This window comes from Gouania willdenowi, chromosome 7 (assembly GCF_900634775.1).
Source record: "Gouania willdenowi chromosome 7, fGouWil2.1, whole genome shotgun sequence".
In the NCBI taxonomy this organism is placed as follows: Eukaryota; Metazoa; Chordata; class Actinopteri; order Blenniiformes; family Gobiesocidae; genus Gouania; species Gouania willdenowi.
This window is the reverse complement of record NC_041050.1, coordinates 9,861,999-9,874,391: the sequence shown is the minus strand read 5'-3', so window position 1 is coordinate 9,874,391 and position 12,393 is coordinate 9,861,999. Positions and strand designations below refer to the sequence as shown.

At 37.2% G+C, this 12,393-nt stretch overlaps 1 protein-coding gene across 1 annotated transcript; it reads right to left on the bottom strand.

The window, feature by feature from the left end:
- Positions 1-334: 334 nt before the first annotated feature.
- LOC114466441 (neurofilament medium polypeptide) lies at positions 335-12,111 on the bottom strand. Its single transcript, XM_028451855.1, has 5 exons — positions 11,527-12,111; positions 6,072-6,556; positions 3,982-4,144; positions 1,987-2,524; positions 335-1,289 (listed from the first exon to the last, which is right to left on the bottom strand). Coding segments are annotated over exons 1-5 (1,479 nt in total). The 5' UTR covers positions 11,818-12,111; the 3' UTR covers positions 335-1,287.
- Positions 12,112-12,393: the final 282 nt, after the last annotated feature.

Below are 12,393 nucleotides of genomic sequence, written 5' to 3'. Positions count from 1 at the left end.
CACTCTGCCTTCCTCTATGTGCTTTTGTTTATTTTGTTATATAACTGAACCTGCCTTGTGACAGCATAGACTTCTAAGGTGTGCTTTACTAGCATCAATATGTTATTACCGAGACCTTGAAGACGCTCGATAAGCATATTGGAAAATTCAATTGGACTTATTCTTTGCCTACAGCACAGAGTCACTAGATTATTAATGTTTTATGGATAGTTGTAGATGACAATACAAGTCACGCTTTTCCCTATAAAAAAAACTCCAATAGTTAATAGCTTTTCTTTAGAGGAAATACAAAATATTGAATGAATTTTGACAACAAAACTGAGGACAAAAAAAAGTGAAAGCAGCAGTTTATTTGAACTCTGTGGGACGTGTTCTCACTCGTCGAGACAAGTACTCCAATGTATTTTCCTGGTAGAGGTTTTTCTTTAGTCCACCTGACATTATTACAAAGACACAAAGAGCGTCTGCAATCAGATGCAGTTGATCTTAGCAGCCGTTTAAGGGGAAGATTCTCCCTGAGATGCTTCACGTGGTTGTTCAGAAATTTGCTAAATGCACCAATTTTGTCCCTGCATCTACTGCGTTAAGGTCAATAACCCTTAAAAGTCTATGTATATGTTTGCTTCAACCTTTATACGAACACAAAAGTTCACAAAATGTAAGAACCGTATCAAATGATCATCCAGTTCTGTGTTTTAAAAGCTTAAAAATAAACCCTACAGTAAATCATACACTGTTAAAAAAAAAACAAAAAAAAAACATTCAGGACCTGTCATTGTGTGTGATCAAAAATCCTTTTCGTGTGTAGTTCTCTGAATGTTATCCACTACCTGCGAAACAAACTAGATATCATAAAATACAGCAGGTTATCTCACAAATCCATGCTGTGACAAAAGAAACATTCTTTAATGTCACAAAAACAGGCTTTTATGGCTTCAAGTGTAAGAAAGAATTTTTTTTTTGTTTTTTTTTTTCTCCAATTCAGTTCAGAACCTAGCATCTACAAAAAAAAGTGCATTTATGAAATGTTTCTAAAGGCAGTCTTTCGTCATAGGGTTAAGGCTTCTTGGGCTGTTGTCGGTAGGTCAAGCCTGAATGATTCAGTTTGTATTTTTGAGGTACAAAGTTTCTGCTTTAACTTCAGCGTCCCTAGTCAGGACAGATTCAGAAAGACCAAACACACGAAGGGCGATTAACGATAACGCCTTCCAACGGTGTTGGTCAGGATTGTAGACGGAGACGACCGAGAGGTTGGGAGAGTTCTTCTGTGTCTTCTTCAGACACGCACTCTGTAACACATGGGACAGACATGAAAACGATTAGAGTGGGAAAAGGTATTTAGTAAGTCACACACTAATGCTGTGCGGTATAAAGATATATAGCATCCACTGTACGATATGACCCTCTATCTTTTATCACAAATTTTAAAAAATGCTGCTCTTTTTTCTTCAGATTGGGTCACCCCGAGTGACCGGAATAATCAATTAGTCTGATTACAAACTGTGTCCCTACAGCCAGGATGACTCTTCCAAGCAAAATGGCTGCAAAAATGTCTCACAAATGGAAGTGTTGGTTTATTTCCTGCTGTCCTGGAATTACTTTTAAAGAATAAAACCTAATGAAACCTTCTCTTTGATTGAGCTTGCAGGTAAAATTCACTACTGGTAGAACAATAGCAGTGGCCGTTATTGTTGTTTTTGTGAGTCTCTGGTGGTATTTTTACATACAAAATTACAAATCAGAACATGTGACAACAATATATGTAGCAAAAGTGACTAATTATTTTGAGATTTTCTTTGTAGTTTACTTTTATATATAACGAATAACAATTTTCCTTTTAGTTCATGTAATTTTGAGGAATAAATACTATATTGGGATATATATCGTTATCAGGGTATACTGTAGATCTACCTATATCGTGATATAAAATTTTCTCCATAACCCACAGCACTGTTACAAACCATTCCAAATATTTGATTTTCCTACATTCGTCTTTTGTTGAGACATCATCTTCAATGGCCTCCTCTCCATCCTCCATCTCCTGCGGCTGCTCCTCAGGTGCAGAATCCTGTTGATCATCATCCTCCTCCACTTCCGATGCTGTCTCCTCCTCTTCCTCCCTCTGGCTTTCTTCCTCCACTGTTTCCTCTGCTTCTGCTAGGTTCTCCTCCTGCACTTCCTCTTTCTCAGCCCTTGGGCTCCCTTCTTCTGCTTCTTCTACACTTTGTACTTCTGCCTCAGTGTCTAATTCTTCCGTTTCTGACACAGCGACTGGCTCATCTTGTTCCATCTCATCGTCAGCCTCCTCTTCTGAAGGTGCAGTTTCTTCAGGAGCTGCATCTTCTGTCTCCTCTTCATCTGTACGAAGTCCCTCTTCTACCTCAACAATGTCTTCCTTAGGAGTAGTGGTTCCCTCTTCTATTTCAGCAGCTACTTCCTCAGCTGGAACTTCTTCTTCTTCTTCTTCTTCCCCTACAGCAGCTTCCTCTTCATCTGCTGCCTCATCTACAGTTTTCCCCTGCAGCTAAAACAAGAAAAGCAATATTAATCCAAGCACATTTAAATGTGGACATGGACACTAACCCTTTTTTTCTGGTCAATCATCAGAACATCCATGAGTCTCAGGCTAGGCAGAGGTGATTACAACGGGAACCTACTGAATATTTCGTGAAGGTTAGCGTGGATAGGAATTTCTAATAGTAAAGCCAAGCTAGGCAATTAGCTTCCTCACGTTAATGAGATGAAAATCTCATCTTGCTTCCCTCCAGGCACACAGTGAACCGAAATAGCAAAGAGACCATGTGGGATGTGGCATAATCTGCAATTATTGTTGGAGCTAATTACGAATCAGCTTCAAAATGCTGCTATTTTTTTTTCTCTGAAGGCTTTTTCTTCTCTTCCTTCAATAGAATATGTCACTGGGTTTAATCGTTTACATTAAATCTCTATTTCAGAACGTAAACGTATGTTGACAATTAGAGCTTTGCACACTCATGACCATTTACATACACTTAAGTGTACACAAAGTGACAAGTGTATTCAATTACTTTCCTCAACTACATTTAGGTAAAAAGGGTAGATTGCATCACCAGAAATAAATTGTTTTTAAGAGCAGAGCGTTAATATAAGGTTTGTGAGATAATTCAGACAATATTCCACCTACACTTCAAACCAGTGTCTTTTCTTTCCTACACCAATAAAAGCTAACCTCTTTGACAATAGTTTTGGTTTATGTGCAAATTATTACTTTAAAACTGCTGAGATGAGTTTTTAAAAAAATGAATCTAATGAAGACAGTATAGGACTTATTGATCAATAAATCAAAAATCTTTTGCTCTACTCTCTTAATGACAGAGTAGGAAAAGTTTTGCACATTGCATTGTGGGATGTGGAGTCCTGTAGACAGACACGTGGAGGTGTTTACACTTCATTCTTACTCTGATTTCTTGTGTTTGGCCCCAAAAACTGTGCCAAAGTGACTTCCCAACACATTTCTGTTGTTGTCACTGAAAGTTATGGGTAAACAATGTTAGAAAAATCTGAATCCGACCTTTTCAAATTAAGACTTCTAACTCCAGCCTAAACCTAACCGTGACCCTAGCCATAAGTTATGGGTAAATTTCTCACTAGACATGTCATAAAAACAATTATTGCCACGGGTCGCCGAACGTTGATATGTGACGAGATGGGAGTGAGAATGTGTTGTCGTTTACAGTACTCCACATCCCACAATGCAATATGCAAAACTTTTCCGACAATGTCAATAAGTGTGTTTACGATGGCTATCGAAGACAAACTTTCGAGCAGCGTTTTCGACCTTTTTTAAGCAAATAGATAGATCGATAATTGAATTATCCTTTTAATGAAAATAAGCTACCCTGCATAAAGAAGAAAGACTATTTGTTAGCCCATTATCCCTGAATACGTGAAGATCAAAAAGATGTTTAGTTGTGATTAACAGGAGCTTTGTGTGTTTGTTACCTGTGCGATCTGCTTCTGTACGCTCTCCAGCTGCGCACTGAGCTCAGAGTGCAGATTCTGGGCTACTGAGTTCTGATCCTGCAGACTCTGACGCACCGTGTCCAGCTGCTGCTCTACACTGGCCTGCTGGGGCTGCTGGGCCTCCTCCTTCTCAAGCAACTCTCTGAAACATATTCACAGGGACAATTTCAAGGTGAATGCAATGAAGAAGTGTTTGCAGAACAAAACAATATTTCAGATTAAATACAAGTCATTGGAACAACCAAAGACTAATTTTTCATTTGAAGAAAAGAATCGGTGGCCCGCCTCTCCAGGATGTCGAAAAACAATCGAAAGTAGCAGCAGATTATGTCGACGCATTTCAACTATCAGGACATGATTAAAACAAGTAAAAACTGGTGCTTATATCCTATGCAAGAGTGATCATGTGACCAAAAAGCAGCAAAAAACATACATAGACAGAGGCAAGCATTAAACAATGAAGACATTAAGAGCTATTTTTAAGATAGGTATCTATTCATATTACTAATATATTATATGTATCATAAAAAGATTATATTATATATATATCATTGTAGATGAAGTAGCTCATCAAGTAATTCATATTAATGTATTAAATTTATCATTATAATTTTTTTATACGGTATATATAATTGGAGATTAAGTAGCTCATCAATTAGTTCATACCAATATATTATATTTAGCGTTATAAAAAGATTTACTATATATACTGTATATATCATTGTAGACCAAGTAGTTCATATTAATGTATATTTATCATTAAAATTGTTTTATATATATATATATATATATATATATATATATATATATATATATATATATATATATATATATATATATAATTGTAGATTAAGTAGCTCATCTAATAGTTCATATTAATATATAATTTATCATTATAAAATAATATTCTCTCTCTATATATATATAAATATATATATATAAATATATATATATTTATACACTACATGTCAAAAGTTTTCGAACACTTTTTAAAAGTTAGAACACGTGTAAGAATTAGTAGAACCAGCTTCCAAGTCTGATTCAACCTTCATTGCTGTAGGACAGCTTTAAATTGTTAAATCACTTTGTGTTCCCTGAAAAAGGCCAAATTGTATGATTCTTAAATGTACATTAATTTTCAGTTTTGGGTAACCAAACCTTTATTTTAACCTCTGGCTTTTCAGTACTTACCTTTGTACCATTTCAAGCTGTTCATTGGACTTGCACGACTTGAATTGCAATAAATAACTGGAAAAATTAGGGTGTTCTAAAACTTTTGACCGATAGTGTAGATATATATAGTAAATCATCGTAGACCAAATAGCTCATCAAGTAGTTCATATGAATGCATTATGTGGCAATACCAGCCTGTCATTGCCCGATCTCGTTAGATCTGGGAAGCTAAGCAGGTCTGGTTAGTTGTTGGATGGGAGACCACTGAGAATTCCAGGTGCTCCAGTGGCATCTGTCATTGTGTCCTTGGGCAACGATTTAGACTTGTTTCAATCTATTTCAACTTAATTGCTAATATTAAGCTATTGCTAGGTTACTGCTATTCCTAGGTGAATGCTAACGCTAGATTAGTGTTAATGCCAGATAAATGCAAATGCCAGACTATTGCTAACGCTAGGTTATTGCTAATGCTAGATGAATGCTAATGCTAGGCTAACGCTAACGCCAGGCTATTGCTAACATTAGACTATTGCTAAAGCTAGGTTAATGCTAATGCAATTGCTAATGCAGTGCGAGGCGGGCCAGCACCTGCATCCTCACTTGCATTTTCTTTAGGAAATGCAAATATTCTAGTTATTAATAATAAATGCATCATTATGATAATAATTATTTTATATATATCATTGTTGATTAATTGGTTAATTAAATAGTTCATATAAATGTATTAGATTTGTCATTATAGAAAAATTACCAATTTTCCATGTTTTCTTTCACTGTTTGATGAAGCTTGAGGAGACCTGAGCTAACCGTTTGTTCCAGTTATTCACTGTCATCTGTACAGAGACAGTGGGATCTAATGAGGTCAAAGTGGGAGAATCTGAGCTATTTTCACCCACCTGACAGCAGCCATGTTCAGTATGCTGGCCTCCAGTTGGAGCTGGTACGTGTCCAGCTGCTCCCTCAGTTTGAGAACCTCCCCAGCCTGTCCACTCAGGGTGTTAGTCAATGTGACCAACTGCCCAGCTCTCTCCTCCAGCTTGGATTCTGCCTCGCCCAGACTATCCGCCAACACGTCCACCTTCTGGGACAGCTCACCAGTCAGTGAGGCCAAACCATCCACCTGAACCCTGATGCCATCAAACTCCTGGTTGTTCCCCCTCAGCATGGTCTGTAGCTTCCTCAGCTGGTCCACAGACACAGTGGCCTGCTGCATCTCTGCGAGACGAGACTTCATCTCAGTGTGGAGCGACAGCACCTGGGCGGGGAGGTCGGACGTCTTTAGCTGCTCAGCTGTGGCCAAAGCCATGGCCACCTGTTTCTGGGCCAGTGCGTACGAGTCCTCAAGTGCAATCAGGCGGTTTTCAACACCGTCAGATAAAGGCTAGAAGAAAACACACACGAGAAATGTAGTTTTTGATTCGCTTCAATGGTCATTTCATTAAAAGTGCAAAGTGTTGTTAGATCAAAATGTTGCTGTTTTTCTGTCTCTGACAACTTTGTATTAGTATTAAGGTTCCCACACTTTTTTCACAATGATTATTCAAAATATTTTACTAAATTTCCATTACATAATTCTGAACCGGTAAGATCTATTCAAGACCATTAATAGAACGCAACAATGAGTGAGCCTTTCCAGTGTACTAGTCTACATCGAGCACGGCCAGGGCTCTCGTCTCTCTTAAGCCGTTGTTGGCATTTCACATTTGCCAGCCACGTTACATTGAATGAAGGTTTTCCGTGCATTTCTAAAGGTTTGATGAACCATTCCGACCACTGATGCTCCCAGGCTCGTCTCAGCAGAATACAAACGAACTTATCTGGACAGTGAATTTGCATAAACTTGTGAGATCTCGTGATTCCCGCTCAATGATGCTGATGGTATGCAGCACCTTCACTTTGAGATAACGCTTAACATCATTGGGGTTTGATATGTTCAAATAAAAAAAGTCTATATTTCCAAAAGTTAAATTATTCCATGACTTTTCCAGACTGGAAAATCAGTTTTTCCAACTCCATAACTTTTGCAGGAATTTCATGACCGTGGGGACCCTGTAGCAGTGGTTCTCAAACTTTTTTGGTCCAAGTACCTTCTCTTATTTCTGAATCCAAGTACCTCTTTGTTTGACTACAATATTGTGTAGTTTGAAATTAATGAGTGATAACACACATTTCAAAAAATCTAATTGGAAAAAAAAGGAAAATGAAACAGTATTTGCTTCCTGAATAGATTTATTTCTATAGTTTTTATCATTTTTGTTGATCCCCCACCTGATGTGGGACCAAAACTGACTATTGTATTTTCAGTTCATGTTCTAATGAAGTAATTCTCAAAATCATTATTGTGATTATCATTTTAAACTAAAAATAAATATTATAAAACCCCATATTTTTAATGCTTTCATTTGTTAATTTTCCACTTTTTCTCTCCCAACTACCCCCTGTAATGCTAGGGGTACACATACCACCATTTGAGAAACACTGGTATACAGTATAGACAATTAACAGATTTTGCTTTGGATGATTAATTTACCTCCACAAAAGGAGCTCATCACAGGCATTTACTGTATTTATTTGTTTGTTTGTCTATTAGCAGGACTACGTAATCCCTATCGCGACAACATTTCAAAACAATTGGTACAAAAATTTACTTTTATTCAAAAAAGGTCAAAATTATTCCAGCTAGTTCCTTTTCTCCTCTTTTTTTGAAAGAATATTTAAGGTTTCATTTATTCAGACAACTTTTTTCAGGAAATGTACTTTGATCCCCTGGCATGTTTCAACTGCCATCTGTCAGTCTTCCTCAGAGGCATCTGCTGATTGTTTTGATGTGTCCTTATGATTCATTTCTGGGCATGGCCAACTTGACAGTTCTGTCAGGCTGCCCATGCTCCCTGTCGCTCGATGGTCTCCGGAAAAGTGTGGGAAAGTAAAACTTACATTTTTCTCTGGATCTATTATTGAATATTAAGGTAAAAATTGTTATTGCTATTCAAACTAAAAAACATGCAATCATATTTTAGAACAATAATAATAGTTATTTGAGTACAAAGAAAAAAAATAATTTTCTATTTTTCATGCTCATTGTTCCATTCTTTCTCTCTTATCGTGATGCCACGCCCTCCAGTTTGGGAACAAATGACTTAAATGGATTTTGAGTAGGGATGTAACGATTCACTCAACTCCCGATACGATTCGATTCACGATATTGGGTTCACGATAAGATTCTCTCACAATTTATTTTACAAAATGGGACTGTAGACAAATTAGATACTGTACTATTTTCCTTTTATTTTTCATTGTCAAAAAAATTCCTTGATAAACAATTCAAAACAATGCAATTTAACTAAAAATAAATCTTGAATGAAATAAATAAAGGAATAATACAAATGAAAATAAAGCCTATTAATTTAAATTCTGGTTCTAAAATAAACAATGCAAAACTGCATAATAGTTCTTTTTCTTTTAAAAGTGCAACTGAAAATGTATTTTGTGCCTTAACAATTGGACTTTAAAAAAAAAAAAAAACGTGATTACACTGATTTCAGCCATTTAAGATTCCATTAAATTTACGAGGGAAGATGGATCAATACACTGATTCTGGATCGGTTTAAAAAATCTCACCATTGTAATTGACCAATTTTGTCTCTCTCAATTGTCCCAGTGAGTTTCTTCCAAATGCAGAGCCTGCACAAAACCCAATTTGTAATTCCTCAATATCTGGAAGCAAAAATCACTGGTGGGTTTTTTTTTTTTTTTTGGGGGGGGGGTGCATAAAGCTCAAAAGTCTATAGATGTACAGTAATTTGTTTGCTCACTGTCCACAAACTTTGCCCTTTTATGAGTCACAAAACCATTTTTTTTTTTTTTTGCTCATGCAGCAAATATTTGTCCAGCAAGCCTGTGCTAGCAGAGCTGGTTAGAACACATCGATTGTACAGAACCAAAGGTGAAGCAGTTACATGTGAGGAAAACACTTCTGTACATTTCAAGGTCAATTGAGCAATTTGGAAGAAAACCAACCGAAGTTTGGATGTTAGGAGTAAAACTTTTATCTTGTATCTTAAAACACACAGTATCCCTAAAGAAATGCACCTCTAATGTAAATAAAATGGAATAATGACCTTCCCTGATTTAATAACACCATAAAAGTACATACATTTAGGTAGACCACATGATTATATCAATAGAAACGCACTTATTTTGGTTTCCTGTAACGTTTTGCACGACCTGTAAACACCCTCTGAGTTGGTGTTCAGTGTCTAAATGACAAACTAAATTTAACTGTTGGCGCATTAAAGCCTCTGTTATCATATCAGCAGCTTCTCCTGCTCTGCTTTAGAAGCTTCTGTCTGACTATCAGAAACTAGGCTTCCAATAGACCATAATCACCTGACAGCCTTTAATAACAATACATTTTATTTAGAAAGCGCTTTTACAGGTGCTGAAAGACACTTTACAGAGATGAAACATCAGAGGTCATGCTGTTTTACAATGGTATAGTAAGTTGTTATGGTAACTTTTATTGCACAACTCTTCTTTTACAGCATTTTTCACTCCATGCCTAAGGCTGCAAATGCTGAAACGCCACATTAGCAAGTTTAAAAAAATAAATAAATAAATAAATGAAGGTATGTGTTTTGATAAAAGGTTTTAAATGTTTCATAGCTGCTGATGTAGTTGCTTCATGTTTTATAAGATCAGTAACAAGTCGGATTTTTATCAGATCCTCAGCTTCTCAATTATATATCGTAGGGATGTCCCGATACAACTTTTTCACTTCCGATACAATACTGATATTGCAGCCTTGAGTATTGGCCAATACCGATATCGATCTGATACAATATCAGCAGGAATCACACATACTCTTATTACTTATTTTCTAGTGTGGATTGTTAGAAAAGGTTTGACCAAGTGATGTCACTCAAACAGAGAACAATAGTCAGCAACACGGGGTATGAGAAAAACTGACTCATTTATTATTAACCAATTGGTTACATACATTTTAACCTTCAACATAATATCTACAGTATTCTACAATTGAATAAATATAATAGATATTGGAGATTTTAGATGCAGTCCGATAAAATCTGATATTTGCTTTCTGGCTGATATCGGACCGATATCGGGTATCAGTATCGGATCGGGACAACACTAATATATAGCAATATAAAGAGAATATAAACATTTGCTGAGGTCTGCATGCAGTCTAATTTCATACCCTGATATCAAATGTTCTTTGTTCAATAATAAATACAAACGTAATTTTAAATCTCAGTCTTCTTAAAGATTTGAAAGACTAGTCCCACAGAAAGCCTAATTTGATCCAACAATGGTTGAAACACCAAATAAATGTAAAAATATATCTGTGTAAGTAAACATGAAAAATAATAATATTAAAAAAAAACAATTTCTACTAGGGTTGTCCTGATCAGATAATGATATTGGATATCGGTCCGATATCAGCCAGAAAACGAATATCAGATTTTATCAGACTACATCTAAAATCTATCTATTATATTATATTCATTCAATTGTAGAATACTGTAGATATTATGTTGGAGGTTAAAATGTATGTAACCAATTGGTTAATAATAAATGGGTCAGTTTTTCTAATACCTCCTGTTGCTGACTATTGTTCTTGACCAATAAGCAAGGCCGCAATATCGGTATTGTATTGGAAGTGAAAAAGTTGTATCGAGAAATCCATGATTTCTACATTTAATATATATTTTTTTTTAAATCACAAAAAAGTAACCACTTACATCTATAAAAGTGCCCAGTATGTTTTATGAAAATAAAGTGCAAACATGCTAAAATGCATTGAGAAGTGACTCAGGTAGTTGAACAAAGTCTAATGTGGTTCACTGACACCGAGTGATCGTGTTATGCATGGGTTAGCGCAATTAAATTGTTTTTTCACTAAAAAAAAAAAAAAAATCATGAAAACATTTTGGATCGATACGATAATCGCGTGGTGAAATATTGCGATATATCGCTGAATCAATTTTTTTCTTGCGCCCTTAGTAGGTTCTCTCCCCAAAATTGCACACTTTGTAAAGTCATGGCATGAAATAAGAGCACACTTTGAAGCGTCCACATTTGGCCCACGGGCTACATGTTGGGGACCATTGACCTATGCTTGCTCTTCCACGCGCCTGCAGCTGTGAGGATGTTAGAAATAGCTTCGTTTTGTACTCACTCCAATGAGACCCCTGGCATTTTGAAACATGATAGAGGCCTAGGCTGCACTTCTTAACTTTCCCTGCATGCACAGAGCAACGTGCACTAAAGCCTGCAGTGCGAGGCCTTCAGCTTATGGATTTATGTACAGGTCAAAGATCATGTCATTACCTTGTCATTGGATCGCCTCAGCTCTTCATGTGAAGACTGTAGTTTGACTACTTTCATCTGTAAAGCCATCATATTGTCTGTGAGGTAGGTGAGTGTTTGGTGCTGTTGGGAACAGAACCAGCAACCTGCAGCTCCACCGATCACCAGCAGTAGAAATAAACCCAACAGAGGGACGTAGTTATTACTATTATTCCCTCCTGTAGAGCGCACCTCAGAGTCCAAGACTTCATTTTTAAAGAAGTTCTCCTCTTGTTTGTGGTTGTTCTTTCCTTTTCGATGCTTGGCTGTCATCTTCTCTGCAGAGGACACAATGTTCTGGGCAGGCGGTGAGGAGCTGGTGGTGGAGGAGTGTGAGCCGGACAGGGGCACTGACTTTAGGGAGAGTCCTGGAGATGGTGGAGGAGGAGGAGAGGCGGGGATCGGGTCCTTAACCACCGAGCAGGACGATCCGGACACGGAGAGACAGACAGTCGGTGATGGGCCGTGTGTGGAGCTGCGGACCCGGAGGAGAAAAGGGGGCGTGTGTGTCCGAGACAGCGTGTTTCTCCATTCAGGAAGAGCCCGGAGGAGCAGGGGGGTGGGCCGAGGATGGGAGGGGCTCAGCCGGCCTCCGTCACACTGTGGAGCGACTGTGCGCTATTTTTAACCAGAGCTGCATGTGGCAAAAACAAAACCTGGTTCAATCTCACTTTATTCTGTAAATAGAAATAATTATTTCTATATTCTATAATACTGCACAATGCCAATGAGAGAGAATGCCAGCTGTCCTTTGCATTTCAAGCTGCCCATTACTGGAATATTACCTGTATAATTTAGGGACATATAATTAATTTAAAACCCAGCTAAGAAAATGACTTTTGAATAATC

What these genes read in the sequence shown, in the direction of transcription:
- LOC114466441 (XM_028451855.1), bottom strand. Translation starts at nt 11,817, where the DNA reads ATGACAGCCAAGCATCGAAAAGGAAAGAACAACCACAAACAAGAGGAG. An exon ending in TGAGGCGATCCAATGACAAG is followed by an intron (nt 6,557 to 11,526) that starts GTAATGACATGA and finishes GTTTTCTTCTAG; the next exon opens with CCTTTATCTGACGGTGTTGA. An exon ending in TACAGAAGCAGATCGCACAG is followed by an intron (nt 2,525 to 3,981) that starts GTAACAAACACA and finishes TTCTTGTTTTAG; the next exon opens with CTGCAGGGGAAAACTGTAGA.